The sequence below is a fragment of the Spermophilus citellus genome, assembly GCF_964194105.1.
Source record: "Spermophilus citellus genome assembly, chromosome: 13".
In the NCBI taxonomy this organism is placed as follows: Eukaryota; Metazoa; Chordata; class Mammalia; order Rodentia; family Sciuridae; genus Spermophilus; species Spermophilus citellus.
The window spans coordinates 84522082-84538950 of NC_138193.1; the positions used below are offsets into that span (position 1 = coordinate 84522082).

Sequence of the window (16869 nt, forward strand, 5' to 3'; positions counted from 1 at the left end):
AATGAAAATTTCTAGAGATATTATACAGCAGTGTGAATGTAGTTAACTACTGAACTATGCACTTAAAAGTGATTAGGATAATAAATTTTATGTTGCCTGTTTTTGAACCACAGTACAAAATAATAACAACAAAACCGTAAGTTGTTAATCCCTAATAGAGGAATAAGACTGAAGAGCTTACAAAAAAACAGGATTTTTTCATTTATCAAAATCTTTGGAAGCAGATTATTGCCCAGCTTTTCAACAACAATCTGTCTTTGCTCTATAATTTAACCCTTTGTGCCTGATCTGGGAACACTAACTTTCCTTAGAATGTGATAAACAAATGGTAAATAAGCATCTATTACACTCTGGGACACCCAGAAATCACCTTAGTGGGAAAGAATCGACAGTCTAGGGGGCCAGAACATCAGACTGTGGGATTTAGAAGTCTCAAAAGGCTTAGAGGATTTGAGCCTGTCTTTTTTTTCATTCCCTTTATAAATAGGTCAGTATTCTACCAATGATCCTATTCATTAATAAGAAAATATTTAAGACTCTTCTTAGCTTTCATTTCAACAAGCTAAATAATTTCAATTCCTTTAACCATTCACATAAAATTTACTTTTCTTAGTTATTTTTATTCTTTTCCCTAAACTTCTCAACTTTCCCATCTATGTCAAAAAGAAAATTGTTATAATAAATGTCAGAAAAATATACAGTTAATAAATACACAATTTGTGGTCCACTTTTAAGTATTTAGGCTTATAACAGATAATTTGGATTAATCTTATGCCTTATCAATCTTTCCCCATATTTTCCCTTGTATTTATCGGATTTATTTTATTATTGAGAATTTTTTTCTCTAGTTTTTTAGTATCACTTCAACAGTATCTGCATAGGAGGCCAACTATATCTTGAAGAAGAGCAAGGGATTTCCAAATCAAGTTATCACCAAAGCAGTTTTCAAAAAAAATTATAAATAGGAATTTTTAAAGTATATATGTACCCAGTTTGAAATAGTAAATGCCATAACTGAAATAGTAAATACCATAATTTAAACATCTGAGTGTCACATATGTGAAAGCTAAAAAATTCAAACTGATTTTGTAATGGTGATTACTAGCAGCTGGGAAGGGGACAGGGCCGGAGAAACTAGAGGAGTCAGGAGAATGGGGACCAATGCAGAGTTACATAGAAGGACTAGAGTTCACAGTGACCTATTATGTGTTTTATAAAGAACCAAAGGAGAGGAGCTCAAAGGCTCTAAACATGAAGCAGAAGATCCATACAAAGTTGATCTCAGTGAAAGGACAATAAAGCCACAAATAGTGATTGAAGATGCAAACATGCCACAGTCTGGCTGGGCACAAAATAGCCGAGCTGCCCCGAGGCACTTGTAGGTTCAAACAGGAACAACTTTATTGCCCGAACTCCACCAGCACTCCACGTGCCTTCCCCAACTCTCTCTCCCTCCACCGGGCTTCCCACGAACTCCACAGGAACCCGTTGAGAACTCAACGGGAACTCCAAAGTAGCGGGCGGGCGCCTGAGGCAGCAGGAGCCACCCTATTCCCTGAGCCGCCCTATTGTGGACTGCAGGGTCCATATACAACTCAATCCAGTCACAGCAATTATTATCTTAATGGCTCGCTGGCGTCATCTCTTAACCACTCCTACTGGCAAAATGCTAGGCGCCATCCCGACTGGGCTGTGGCTCTCAACACAAACATATTTGTGATTTAGAAGCTCAACTTGTATCCAGTAATTTTATGTATTATATCCTATTCTAAAGGTATTTTTTGGAAGAACCAAATGATTGCCTATACTTATGCTGCATGCTTTTATTTTGTAACCAAATTGTTTTTTTCTGCCTAGCCAAGTAATTCATATTTATAATACAAAATTACAGTATTAAGTATAAATACAAATAGTATAATTATTAAATTCAAATTTTAAAAAGAAGATTGTGAGAAGATAACCATGACTATGTGTGAATGTGCATCAGATAACTTTCCAGTGGTGCCAAAATCTATTTTTCAAAACACCACAAATGTCTGTGAGTAGCAAGGAATTGTATACCTTAAACAAAAAGAACAACAGAAAAAGATGAATAACTACATAATGAGCACATTTGCTTGTTCCATATTCTTCATTCAGCTCTTAACTCCAGCCATGGGAAAACTTTGGCTAGATTAAATCTGTATTCTGAGAAATTGTTCCTATTCTATTCTGCCAAACACCATTCACATAAAAATGAAAATTATTTATTTTAAGAAAATAAAACCCACATTTGGTTGTTTTGTTTATATGCAGATGACATATGCTTGAGTTTTAAGGTGAATATTTTTCAATTACCATTAAGAAAACCTGCAAAATAAATTTCCATCTATTAGGAAGGAGTAAGAATTTCAGGAAAATAAAAGGAGGAAATATCGAAATATGGATATCCTTGCTAGTTTTGGATATTCTGTCACTGTCATTGAACTAAGAAAAAGAGAAAAAGAGTTCCATTCAATGATGAGTGCCTTTAGTTCCAGCTACTCAGGACGCTGAGGCAGTAGGATCACTGGAGCCCAGGAGTTCCTGGCCAGCCTGTGCAATATAGCAAGAGCATAGCAAAATAAAAGGAAGAGACAGAGGAAGGAAAAGGTAATAGCAAACCTTTAAAAAAAATAATTTATATAAATATAATCACAAATGCAACAAGAGAACAGGAATATTAAAATAACAGTCCGAGTAAGGTGTCAAGACTGCAGGAAGAAAATGGCTTTATTTTATTTGGGCAACACACTTCAAGTAAATTGAAGTAAATTGCAGATTCAGTCATTTGTTCATTCAAAAAATATATCGAAGAAACAGTTTCCACACTGTCTTTCAACTGAGGCATTATGAATGTCTATCGGATGTAGATAGAGTTTTATGGACTCAAAATACATTCAAACAAATAAAATCACATCAAACAGCCTAGTGTTTTGAAATTTGCATTAAACGGCAAACTTTTCAGAAAAGACGCTGGAAATACTCAACTGTATTTGTACATCAAAATAATTTCATGTGCTGTATAACCAAAGCCAAAAAAAAAAAAAAAAACCCACACACACACACTAAAAAAGAATTGTCTTCTAAATCAGCACATAAAGATTGCATTCTTTAGAATTTTGATGCTACATTTAAACTGCAGCAATAAAAATACTAATTAGCAAGTAGTGTTTTAAAGACAGTATTTACATACAGTATGCAGCAACTTTCTGCTGAATTTTCTCTTTTTTGACTGCATGTTCAAAGAAGCACCACTTGAGGTGATTACATATATAATTGGTTTATATGATAGGTATGTGACCAGTAGCTATTTCCTAAATGGCTTCCAGTCGCAGTCATCAAAATATGTTCATTCTCTTTTTCACTGACTTGGTTGAAGTGTGTCTGACAAGTTTGTGTGTCTATCTCTGGGTTTTTACCACAATATCACAATGCAATTGAATTTCAGAAAAAAAAATGTATGAAGAGGGCTGGGGTTGTAGCTCAGTGGTAGAGCACTTGCCTAGCATGTGTGAGGCACTGGGTTCAATTCTCAGCACCACATATAAATAAATTAATTAAATAAATTTTAAAAAAGATCCAAAGACAACTAAAAAATATTTTTAAAAAATAAATGGTGGGGAAGAGATGAAGGCTAACACAAATCACACCAGTTATTTGTAAGCACCATGAAGGTTTGATGAATTTTTTCCTATACAAGCCCACAGACTCTCTTGTCAAGAGGAGGGCTTCATACATTTTTTAAAAACCTTGACTGATGCATGCACCCACTCATCCTGTGTAGGAGCAACTACCTTCATGGGTGCATGGATCAATCAAGGTTCTTGTTGCAATAAATAGATGCTGATTTTGATTGATTATGCAAAGGAGAGTTTGTTTTTTTAAAAAAATAATGTGTCTCAAATGCTGGGCAGGCTGGAAAACCAACCTAGAAACTAACTTTCAGAAACCAACCTAACCAGAAAACTAATGCTCCTGCCACATTTCTACCAGCAATACTTCTGCCTGCTGATAACAAGCTGTCTCTGAAGGTCAGACATCCTGCCAGCACCCAGGGAAGTAAAATGAATGTTGAGAAGAGCCCTTGCCCCCTAGTGGATCATTTCTGAGTTATGTGAGTCTCTTTGGTGCAGTCTAGATCACATGACTATGCTCTAGGACAAAAGAGTCTCTCTCCCCTGAGGAATGGACCTCATAAAGCAGAGAATATACCAGAATTGGCAAAGATGCTCAAATGGGGAAGATATAAAGGCTCACTTAACTTCAGAATAAGTTCATTTATTCTACCTCATTCATAAAATGGCAATTATATGCCAGTCCCAATTGCCTTTCTTAGTTCCCATATATCCCAATGTACTGATATACTTTTGAGACTGGGGCAAAGGATAAGTAGCTGAATATCAAAGAAAAGGAAATGGGTAGATAGCACTCCCCATCACCTGGTTGCTAACAGCCTCCAGGGAAGAGGAAGGATCGCACTTTCCAATACAGGCGATCAGCCCCAGAATGGCTCTCCCCCTGCCCTTTAAGTCACTCCACCTTTTGGCCACATAGGCAGGATAAAGGGAGGAGGGGGCATGAGAAGAAAGGAAACCTGAAATCTATAAAGGGGCAAGACATCCCCACTCCCTCAGGCACCAACTCTGGACCCCCTCCTCTTAGTAGGGGCCCCTCTCTCTTTCTCCCTCTCTCCCTCCCCTGCCCCTGTTCTATCCTTTAAATAAAACTTGTTTTCTTGTCTCTCTCAGCAATCCAGGGTTATCACCATGACCTCCCATTAAATTGGAAGTTTCTCATAGGCTGGTGCCTTGTATTAACTGATATATTGCCATGTACTCAATAAATATTTATGAATGAACAAATGATAACAGTATAAATATTATATAAGTAAAAGGGTACAAGAAAGGCATATTATTCTAGCTTAGCTATTAAAGAAAAAAATGCAAGAAAAGAGTGTTCCAGGCAAAGGAAACAGGCACACATAAGGCCTGGGATTAGGGAAACAATAGCATTCTGAAGTCAGCAGTTGGTACTGGTTGGTATAAAGCAGGTTGTTAATCTCCTGCACAGAAGAGGCCAAGGTGTGTCATCAACCCCACTCCACTGTACCAGACTACAGGAGAGGGAAATGGAAAGCAAGATGTTTTAGTCAGCTTTTTCACTATTGTGACTAAAACACCCAAACAGAACAATTGTAGAGGAGAAAAAGTTTACTTGGAGGCTAATAATTTCAGAGGCCTCAGTCCATAGACAGCAGGCTCCATCCCTCAGGGCTCTAGATGAGGCTGGAAATCATGGCAGAAGGGTGGAGGGAAGTGGCTCACATGATGTTGAGGAAACAGAAAAAGAGACTCTGCAGACCAGATACAAAAAATAGATCCCAAAGCCACGCCCCCAATGACCCACCCCCTTTAGCCACACCCTACCAGCCTTCAACTTCCACTCAGTTAATCCCATCAGGGGATTAATTCCCTGATTGAGATAAAGCTTTCATAACCCAATCATTTCTCCTCTAAACCTTCTTGCATTGTCTCACACATGAGCTTTTGAGGGACTCCTCACATCCAAACCATAACACAGGATATGTGAAAGGCCTTCTCAGGTAATTCTGAGCAATATTCCTAAGAAAAAATATTTAATAAGTGTGTGGGGAGGACAGAGAAGAGGAAGAGGAAGGGGGAAATAACAAGCAAAGTAGTGAGGAAGGTTCAGGTCATTCCCCCATTCCCTGGCTTTCACACCTGATTTGCTTCACTATCATACCCATATTCCCACATCCTGCTACAAACTCCCTGCTGATATTGTTATAGTTAAAGCTTCGTCCCAGGGTTTCATAAACTGACTTCCAGACCACTCACATATAATCAAATCAAGCCTTTATTGAAGCACACTGGTGGCGGCTAACCAGAACATAAAGCTGTTCCCCTGATCAGCCCCAAACAATTGCAAGGGCACTCCTTATAAGCCTGAAAACCGCAAAAAGGATGTTCGGGGTCTAGCCAATGAAAGCAAGCCAGGTTACAGAAGCGGGACAGTGCAGTCAAGCGGAGGGAAGCCTAATCAATCACAGCCCAGTCATCCCAGTTACAGAAACAGAGCCCCATTACCCTAGTTACAGAAACAATACCCCATTAGGTAGTTCCGTGTTCTTAAAGGTTTCTATAGCAAAAGGAAAAGAACATCTTGCTTCAGTCATGACTCTTCTACTTGGCATGGTTGTTTTACAGGATGAAGTCATAAAACAAAATGGAGTTACATTTGCTCCTACTATCACAATATGATGGTTATAGCAATCCTCTTAGCTCAGGGGGACTTCAGTGTTGATCCATTCAGTAACATTCCATCTAATGCAGCACACCCTGACTAGGAGCCTACCACATGAAAGCCAGTGTTATCACTAAGGATGCCCAGATGAATAGTCATCCCCTCCTCTCAAGGATCTCACAATCTAAAGCATCTGCATTCTAATATCTAAGAATATACATTAAACATTTTTAAGAACTAAAGGAATTGCCAGTGGCATCAAAATAAGAAGACTTCTTGAAACACTGGTCTTGTCCTCTATTCCTAACATACTCTCACTTAAAAGTTGTTCCTGTGGAGTTCCAACTTCCTGCACATTGCATATGTAACATTCAAATAGCAAATCGCAGATGGATATATTAAATTCATCTATAGGAATCAATGGTTCTTTTTCAGTAGAGACATTTTGCTAATGAGAAGAAGAAATGATGGAGGAAGGAGTAATGGGAGAAAGAATTCCAGGCAACTCTCCTTCCAGAAAACTAATTATTTTCTTCCAGAAGAGGCAGAACCCCACCTATTCCAACTCATTGCAAGCATTATGTGAAAGGTACTGGTGGATGTGACAAGCTGCAGCAGGGTCCAGAGGAGAACAAATGCACATGAAAATGACTGGAACAAAAGTAATCCCTGACCTTGCTGACCCGAGGCTACTGGAGGAAGAAAGATATCAAACGGAGGCGGGAGAAGGTAATGTAAAGTGAGGGTTGACTCTGCGAGACTGGAGCCTTCACTCAGCTGCAGTCCCATCCAGGAACAGAAGCTGCTGACCAGTGCTGGGCTGGACAGTCATTCTTCAATGGCTTTGGGTGGTACTTACATAACCTGGCCCATCCTTACCTGTGTTAGCTTTCTGTCACTGTGATGAAGTACCTGAGATAAACAATTTAACCAGAGGAAAGATTTATTTTGGCTCCTGGTTTCAGAGGCTTCAGTCTATGGCCAGTTGACCCTGTCACTTTGGGTCCTTTGGTGAGACAAAGCATTATAGCTGGGAACACGATGGAGTTGAGGTGCTTACCTCATGGAGGATGGAAAGCAAAAAGAGAGAGAGATTGAAGAAGGGGACACGTTTCCAGGACATGTCCCCCTATTTCCTCCAACTAGGCCCCACCTCCTTAATTTTCTACCACCTTCCAATAGTGCCACCAACTGAGGGCCAAGTTTTCAATGCACAAGCCTTTGATGATCATTCCTGATCCAAACTCCCAGCCCGCTGCCTTTACTCTTCAATTCATCTAACTGATTCTCTAACACCTCCTAAGAGCTCTCAGCCTTTCAGCCTCACTCCACTCTACCTCAGACATCTGCATGTGCTGCTCGCTCTCCCACATCCTCCAAGCTGAACTCGCGAGTGATCTTCTTCAGGAAGATCTCCCTGTCTCCTCTTTGTCAGTGCTGCCATAGCTTTCCTGGAAGAATCAATGGTCAGTCAGTGAACTTCATCATCTTCTGAGCCTCTGACGGTCCAGACCCTTCCTTGCTCATTTCTGAATCCCTAGGTCAGCCTGGTGAATGGCAGAGAATAGCTGCTCAGGATTTATTGAACAGAACAGGATGCATCTTATCTGTGTGCTTACCCTCTTAGCTATAGGATGTTGGGAGTAATAAAGAGATTTTATAAGCCAGATGCGATGGTGTCCCCTCTAATCCCAGTAGCTTGGGAGGCTGAGGCAGAAGGATCGTGAGTTCAAAGCCAGCCTCAGCAACTTAGCCAGGTCCTAAGCAACTCAGTGAGACATAGTCTCTAAATAAAATTCAAAAACAAGCTGGGGGTGTGGCTTAGTGGATGAGTGATCCTGGGTTCAATCCCTGGTAACAAAAAAAAAAAAAAAAAGAGGTTTTATGATACTCCCAAGACAGACTTGAGAGTCAGAACCCAAAAGAACAGTTTGGGGGAGAAAAGAATTCATCAAAATGGAACTCTGAAAGGTCTTAGGACTGAATCTATGAAAAGTCCATATCTCAAGACTCCATGAAGAATTTTTACAATTCTGCTCTCCATTTGGTGTCCCATTGTGAAGCACGTGGGAGGCACTTGCAAAATAAACAGATTTAACAATTTCTATGTATCTGATTCAATATGTAGTTATAGATTTAATTTAAAGCTGTCCATTTTGTGATATGGGTTCTATTCTTCGCAAATAGGATTCTCGTTGTCATTTTAAAATTCAGAGGTTGTTTGTTATTTGTTTTAAATAACTTTCAAATACCATTATGAGCTGCTCAAATCGGATGAGAAATTTGTTCGTTACCAGGATGGTTAACTAAGTAGTGCAAGAAATGTGGTGTGTTTCAGGAATATAAAGGCATTGTGTTAGAGCACATGAATTTCTGCTCTTGGGGCCCAGGATTGGCAGATTTGGACCGAGTCTTGGTGGACACAACGCGCCTCCTTCTTTGAGGTTAGTGCTTAGAAGGAAGGGGTGAAGGAAGGAGAGAAAGGAGGTGGAAGGAACGCAAGAAAATCCATTATACTAGATATTGAGAAACTTAGGTTCCAGGCTCAGCTATGCTGTCCCTTGACCTCTCTGGGCATCAGTTCCCTCAATTTGAAAAATAAAGCAAGTGGCTTAAGTGATTAATGACAGTCCTCTCACCCGGAATTCTAAACTCAATGCGGTTCCGTGCAGTTAACTAAGGAGAGCCACAAGGGCCGCTCCCGCAGACCCTCGGGTCTCGGGGTCCAGCTCCCGCCCAGGCCCAGGCCTAGGCCCAGGCCAAAGCCATCTCGGCGCGCGCCTCCGAGAGCGCGGGATCGCGCCGCTCGCGTCCCAGGCCACGTGACGAGGCCGCGGGGCCGCTCCCGGGCCGTCATGGCGGCTGCGCGCCAAGATCCGGGGTCTGGGCCTGATGGGGGCGTCCGCTTCTTCTGCACCGCGGGCCGGGGCCTGGAGCGGTTCCTGATGCAGGAGGTGCGCGCGCGGCTGGCGGCCACGCAGGTGAGTCAGCCTCGCTGTGCGCCAGGAGGGCAGGCGGCCGTACCCGGTCCCGGTCCCCACTCCCCGCCAGCGCAGTCTTAGGAGCGAGCTCGGGTTCCCAGACCCTGGAGTGACCGAGGCTAAGGTCCCAGACGGCGTAACTTGACTGGCCGGTCCTTTAATTACTGCTGGGAGGAACCGGCGGTTGTTTCTTTTCCTAAGTACCCAGTCCTCTTCCCGCACCTCCGACCTCTGCACCTCCGACCTCTGCCATGGCTAAAGTTTTTAAAAGAGAGGTGTTGAGCCAAGTTCCTGGATTCTTTCAAAGGAAGTACTACATAGGACCAAGAACTAGATTGAGACCTGTCAGTATCCTTTCTTCCTCCTCTAAATGCAAACATAATCTTCAGGTTCAGCTATTTGAAATTTGCTTGGTGACAATAATTGGTTTTACCTCTTAGAATTATTGTGAGGATCAAACGATATAGGGTATTTAAAGTACACCTTAAACATTCAACAACAATAGCTGGAAAAATAATATGCTCTTGCAGGCCTCATACTCAGCTGTTTTTAACTTCAATGAAATGAACAAGGTTTTAAACACTTTTTTTTTTTTTTTTTTTTTTTTTGGTCTAGAACTGCTGAGCTGGTTCTTGAAACCAGAAGGTAAAGATGAAAAGATGTAATTAGAAAAGGCATCTTGATGGGGTATATAGGACATTGTGAATAATGTAGTCTTGGGAAAGGAAAGCTTGCAAACCAAGTAGACCACTTCCCTCAGGGAGCTCCTACAGTGTTGGAGGCCCATAAAAGAGTTTCTGCAGTGGAGGTTTAAAGTGTGGGTGGACAGTCACAAAAATGTCATCAGCCCTATTAGACCACCTGCCATTGGTGGCTTGGGTCACAGAATTTAATAAAGTATTGAATGTAGCTAATCTAAAATAGTCACTCTGTAATAATAATTGCTGGCATTTTTCAAGCATTTAATGTGTCAGGCACATGCTCTTAGGTCCTTACCCTCAATTTAATTGCTTAATTTTCATGACCCTATGAAGTAAGTGTTCTACGTTTAACAGATGAAGAAAATAAAGCTCTGGTAGATTTAATAATCTGTTCAAGTCTTGTGCCAGAAAATGGCAAAGGTGAGATTCATACCCAAGCTGCCTGTGAAATCAAGCACGAGTATATAATCATATTCAATCCAGGCCAATTATGTAGCCATATGTAATCCTGCACTGGTTTGTTTTATTCTAATATTAACCAGGAATGCTTGGTATGAAAAATAGAAGGCTTGATCCAATCTAGTTACATAGGCTTATTAGGAAAAGACCCTCACTGCTTAATTGTCTTCTTTAGAGACAAAATAAGATGGGGAAGTTAGAAAATTCAATTAAGTATAGGGAAAGCTTCTTGACAATGAGAGTAATTAAATGCCAAGATAATTTCCATATTCTGCTCTTGTATATTTTAGGGATGTGTTAGTCAACTTTGTTGCTGTGGCCAAAATACCTGACACAAAGTAGAAAATTTTTTATTTTGGCTCACAATTTTCAGAAATTTCAGTCCATGGTCCGCCAGCTCCATTGCTTTGGACCTAAGTTGAGACAGAACATTTTGACTGAAGGGCATGATGGAGGAAAGATACTGAGTTCATGGCAGCGAGAAAACTAGTCCAAAATAGTGGAATGGGGACTTGTATCAGAATCTCTCTAGCTTTGTAACCCATGTGATAGCTCAATTGCTGTTGTCCCTTAGTATCTGAGAGAGGATGGGTGCCAGGACCACCCCTGCTCAGACACCAAAATCCATGGTTGCCCAAATTCATTATGTAAAATGGTGTAATATTGCATCTAACCTACACATATCCCCCACATGCTTTAAATCATCTCTAGGTTACTTATAATGTCTAATGCAATGCTAATGCTCTACAAATACTGATCATATACTATATTGTTTAGGGTATCATGATGAGAAGGAATTCTATAGATGTATGTTCAAACATAGGCTTTTATTCCAAATATTTTTCATCTGAGATTAGTTGAATTGGCACATAGGAGACCTGCATTACAGAGCTCCAACTGTCATGTGAGAAATTGCCCTGTAACATTGGGTATAGGTTATTTCCATAACACCTTGGCAAACAGCATATATGGGCTTTAGAATCAAAGACATGTATTCATACCTTACATCTTCCTGTAATAGATTTGTATCTTTGCACAAATTACTCAAATTGCTAAGCTTGTTTTCTTGGAGGTGAAAAAAGGTGATAGTACCCACTTTTTATTTTTTGTAGTACCTACAGGATTAATTCAGTCATTCAAATGAGGATAGATTGGTAACACAGTGCATGACAAACAGTTAGTGCTCAGTGAATGTTAGGTCCCACAGGAGTTGCACAGGAATACTTAAGACCATTCCTGTAGTGACAAGAGAGTCTGTCAGAAACTTTGGTTTGCTTTAAGAAAAATTAATATTCAAAACCAGGAATTTATAAAACAAATTAACTCAGAAGTGATTGTTTACTTTTAGAAAGTAATCATTCAATTTTAATCAGTGTTTTTCCAATTTTAGTGAACATAAGAATTACCGAGGGAGCTTGTTGAAAATGCCATATCCCCGGGTGTGCACCTCAAAAGGTTTTCTTTCAGTAGAGCTGCTGATAAGCACAGGTGTTCACATTTGAACATGAAACACTCTTCCTTCCCAGGTGACTCCGCCAACAAACTGCTCAGTGCACAGTAGAAAATTTTCCTGTGTATTCCTTTTAGCTATGTTTATGGAGAATTTTGTGCAGATATAAAAGTAAATAGTATAAAGAATTCTACATACTTACCGACCAACTATGAAAAGATCAACCCATGGTGAATTCTGCCCCAGTCACACCTCCTGCCACTCTTTATCCCCATGTTACTTTGAATTAAACTCCAGGAATCATTTCATCTGTAAATATTTATTTATCTTTAAATAATAAGGAATCTTTTATAACACTACATAATATAATACAATATAGTATAATGGCTCTAAAAAATGTAAGCCACATTATCATTGTCACAGATAAAAATAATTCCTTATTAAATATCTAGTCAAATGCTCAAATTGTCTCTTAAACATCACTTTTGTTTTTTAAGTTTGTCTATTTGAATCAGGATTCAAATACTTTCCATACCTTGGTCAGTATTCCTCTAAGCAATTTAATCTACAGATTTAACCCCCTCCATCTCTCTCCTTTCTCCCCCTTGCAAACTGTGTCTTAAAGAAGTTGGATTGCCAGAGCCAGAAAACTTTTTCCTATAAAGGGCCAGATAGTTATAATTGTAGGTTTTATAAATCAGATGTGGCTTCTTTACATATATTCTTCTTTGTTTTATATTTACATCCTTTTAAAAATATAAAAGCCATTCTTAGCCTTTAGGCCTAGTTTTCTGACATGGCTGTGCTGTCCAATAAGGTTGCCACTAACCAAATTTAAATTAAAAATAAATGACTATTTAAATTAAAAATAAAGTTGGATAAATAAGAATTCACTATTTCAGCTGCATTAATGACACTTTAGGTGCTCAGAAACCACACTGTTGGTGGCTACTATATTGGACAGCAGGAGTTATATAGTATTTCCATTGCTGCAGAAAGCTATTGGACAGCACTGATAGTTTCCCTGGTCTAGATTTTGCAATACCATTTCCATGGTGGTGTTTAGCATGTTCCTCTCTTTGTCCTTTTTGTATTGCTCTAATAGAATACTGCAGACTGAGTATTTTATAAAGAACAGACTCTTTACAGTCCTGGAAGACTATATTACCTCCCTGTAATATCATATGATTTTACCTAGATCTAAACATTTAATCTTTGGATTAGACTTGAATCCATGAATTTTAAAAAGAAAAAAATGCTGATTAATAATATTCTAGCAGATAATAGAGCTGTTATTTAATCTTCAGAAATGTTAGGCATAAACCAGTGCTTAACACTTAGATATAGTTTAATTCCAAGGAGAAAAAAAATATATAAATTTTCAAGTAACAAATATTAGGTTGAAATATTCTAAAATTTTACATTTATCTCTACTGTAAGTGAATATGATCAATTCTCAGCAATAAACTGAAGAAAAAGAGAAGTACTGGCCTTAGCAGTTGATGAAATTATAAGCATCAAAATTCTGTCTCCCTATTGCTTTAAGATGAAATCCAGTTTTCAAGAAGTGTAAACTGTGTGTCCACATATATGATTATTTTATTCTCACAGGGACTATCTCATAATTTAGTAAACTACTTCCAATTATATGCTTATTACTCATAAAAACAATGCAGGCTTTATGTTAATTCTTAAAGAGAGTAACATTGCTTTTTTTTTTTGGTTCTGAGAATATATTTGGTAATTTAGTGCATCAACATACACTATTCTTGTGATTTAAAACCCTAAATAAACTCTTTTTCGGTTCTCTTAATCAATACTGAGTCATGTTCTTTTTAGAAGATATTTTCACTGTTTAAAATATTTCCTTTAATATTCAAATAAGAAAAGATAACATCTTTGTATAGTTAAGGAACCAAAATGTCCAGATCACTGACTACGAAGGTATAGTCCTTGATATAAGTGTTTGTATTCATTTTCTTGCTTTTAGGACTTAATTCTTAAAACCATACATTTTCAGTAAAATATTTAGTTCAGTTTCCCCAGAATCTTGGCAAGGTCTGTGAAATTGACTTGGGAGGACTTTGATATCAGATATATTTTTACACTGGGTAACATCTTACTTCAAAAGTTTACTTTTTAAAACTCTCTTTTCAAGGTCTAAGCATTTTGAGGTAAATATTTAGTTTTGGAAAATGTCATCTATGTAATGAGAAAGGAGTTAAATCTTGTTTGGGTTACTTCACTATCCCCCTAAATATTGATTCCTAAATATTCTTCTCATTCTTTGTTTTTTTCCCATAATGTCATCATATGTTCCTCCATCTGCTTTGATCAACTACATTGCTGATACCTAAGCTATTTGAGTTTTAGTTGGTACCAACCTAGGGCTTCCTGGGCAGAGAATCCTCTTTCATCAACCTAGTAACTCTAGAAATTGCCATTGCAGATGTTCAATTAGAGCCAAAACAAAACAAATCTTTGGTTTTATGTTCCTATGTCTAGTAGCTGCCTAAACACATCGTATCTTAAGTCTGTTTTGCATTGCTATAACAGAATACCTGACACTGGACAGGATATACATAAAAGAGCTTATTTAGCTCACCATTCTGGTGGATAGAAAGTCCAGCAGCATGGTGCCAGTGTCTGACAAGGGTCACCCCTGTCCAAGTCACAACATGGCAGAGAAGCAGAAAAGGAACCAGCTGCACATAGAAGGAGCAGGTATAGTGAGCAAGGAAGCAGGAGAGCAGGGAGGGGCCAAGCTTGCTGTTTTATAATGTCCAGCTTGCAAGACACTCCCCACTCAGCAAGAGCAGCATGAATCGCTTCTGAGGCTGTCATGACGCAGTCTCCTCTCACTAGGCCTTGAAGATTCCACCACCCTTCAGAATCACCACATTATAGACCAAGCTTTCTGCACATGGACCCTTGAAGAACAGGCTCAAACCCTAGCACATGGGTACCTTTCTTTTCCTGGTGCCTTAGTTCTCTTACATAACTTAGAACTCTGTTAGCCCATGGCCACTGCTGAAGGAGAATTCCAACACAGTCTACATCCATCTTAAACTTAAGCGAGCTGGGTCGGCCCTATGAGGTTTAGGGTTCCACTGGTACTGAGCCCCATTTGCCACATCAGGCTCCTACAAGTCAGAGCTCTTTCATTTCCTTTCTTCCCTACTTTTACCACATACCCTGTCTTCAAAGCCTGTTTCTGTTTGAAACAGTGTATATCTTGCTTCTGTCCATTTTCCAATGTCTCATCATTTCTATCTCAGTTATCTACCTCTCCCTCCAGCATCACATTCTATACTCAGTCCTTTATGTCTCTTCCAAAGTAATTTTTTCTGCCAGCTAATTCAGTGCTGTCACAGTTTTCATCAAAATTCTATATCGGCTGACCATTACCATCCGTGGTACTCAAAATTTCATGACCGTACATCAAGCTGGCCTAGGCCGCACCATCTATCCACTCGACAGTATCAGTCAGCATAATGCAGTGAAAGTTGCCAAGCCAACTTACAGTTGACTTCAGCCAGGTTTTCTCTCTGCTTCTGCATCTGCTCCCTGTTCTTTTGTTACTAGCCTTCTTCCCAAATCTTGAAGAATTCTTACCCAGTGCTTTAAGTGACATTGGCCTTCAGTGCTACTTATTGTATAGATAGCTTATCAGTACTTTATAATATTAAAACTTGTTCTTTTTTTTTTTTCTAGTTCTTGGGTTATACAGTTTACCTTTTAATTTTCATGCCAGTGTTTTAATCAACTTTTTCATCTCTGTGGCCAAAAGATCTGGCAAGAGCAACTTAAATAGAAAGTTTATTTGGGGCTCATGGTTTCAGAAATCTCAGTCTGTAAATGGTCAGGTCCCTAGTTGTGGATCTGAGGTGAAGCAGAAAATCAGGGTGGAAGGGACATGGTAGAGGAAAGCAGTTCAGGACATGGCACTAAGGAAACACAGCTCCACTTACCAGAGACAAAACAGGCAAGTCCCCAGACCTATTCCTCCAGCTACACCCTATCTTCTTATAGTTACTGTCCATTTAATCCATATCAGTAGTTTAATCTGCTGATTAGATTAAGGCTTTCATAAACCAATCATTTTATCTCCGAAAATGCTTGCATTGTCTCATACATGAGCTTCTGGGGACACCTCATTTTTAAACCACAACAGCCAGTATATATCTATCACATTATTAATGATAATATCTACTATAATATTATTCAGGATTTATGGCATATGCTTCCTGGTGGACCACAGGCAGGTGTTTTATAAATACCCACTTTAACTTTTTCCCCCACTTTTAAATAGTGTTTAAGATTTATGTAATTACTAAGTATTTTATGTTCTGTTTTTCTAGTAGTATGTGCATGTGTATGTGTTAAAACGTAACATGAAAGGACTATGATCTTGATCACTGGCTGTGTAACCTTATAGAAAACTACTTAACATGTTATTTAACCTATTCTAAACCTCAGTTTCTGATTTGTAAGTTAAGCATGATAAAATCTACCTTAGAGGGGGGTGTTAGGAACACAAAGGGAAAAAATATGTATTCAGAATTCTTAGTGTAATGCTTAACAAATAAAAGATGCTTTGGAAATGGACATTTTTAATTATTAGTCTAGAGGCTGTGGTCTTAATTAAGTGGGAAAAGGGTAGTTCTTACCATATTAATATCTTTCTGTCTCTAGGTTGAATATATTTCAGGAAAGGTTTTTTTCACCACCTCTTCTGATTTGAATATGCTAAAGAAATTAAAATCTGCAGAAAGATTATTTTTGCTGATTAAAAAGCAGTCTCCATTTACTGTTTCTTCTCCACGTAAAGGTACAGTGTATGCCTATTTGCTTTTTATCCACTTAATACATTGAACTCCAAAGTTTTCTATGTAATAATTAATATGTAACAACTTCACATTTATAAGTCATTCATACAAATGGCATCATTAGTTATGTTGTTTTTTCCTGACATTATCACAGAATGATAGTG

General features: G+C 38.9%; 1 protein-coding gene across 1 annotated transcript in view; it reads left to right on the forward strand.

Moving 5' to 3' along the window:
• Nucleotides 1-9121: 9121 nt before the first annotated feature.
• THUMPD2 (THUMP domain 2 tRNA and snRNA guanosine methyltransferase) overlaps nucleotides 9122-16869 on the forward strand; it is a 43526-nt gene continuing 35778 nt past the window's right edge. Inside the window, exons 1-2 of the mRNA XM_081264955.1 lie at nucleotides 9122-9266; nucleotides 16572-16707. Of these exons, the coding sequence (XP_081121081.1) occupies nucleotides 9141-9266; nucleotides 16572-16707 (262 nt within the window). The 5' untranslated portion in view covers nucleotides 9122-9140. The remainder of the gene's footprint in view (nucleotides 9267-16571; nucleotides 16708-16869) is intronic.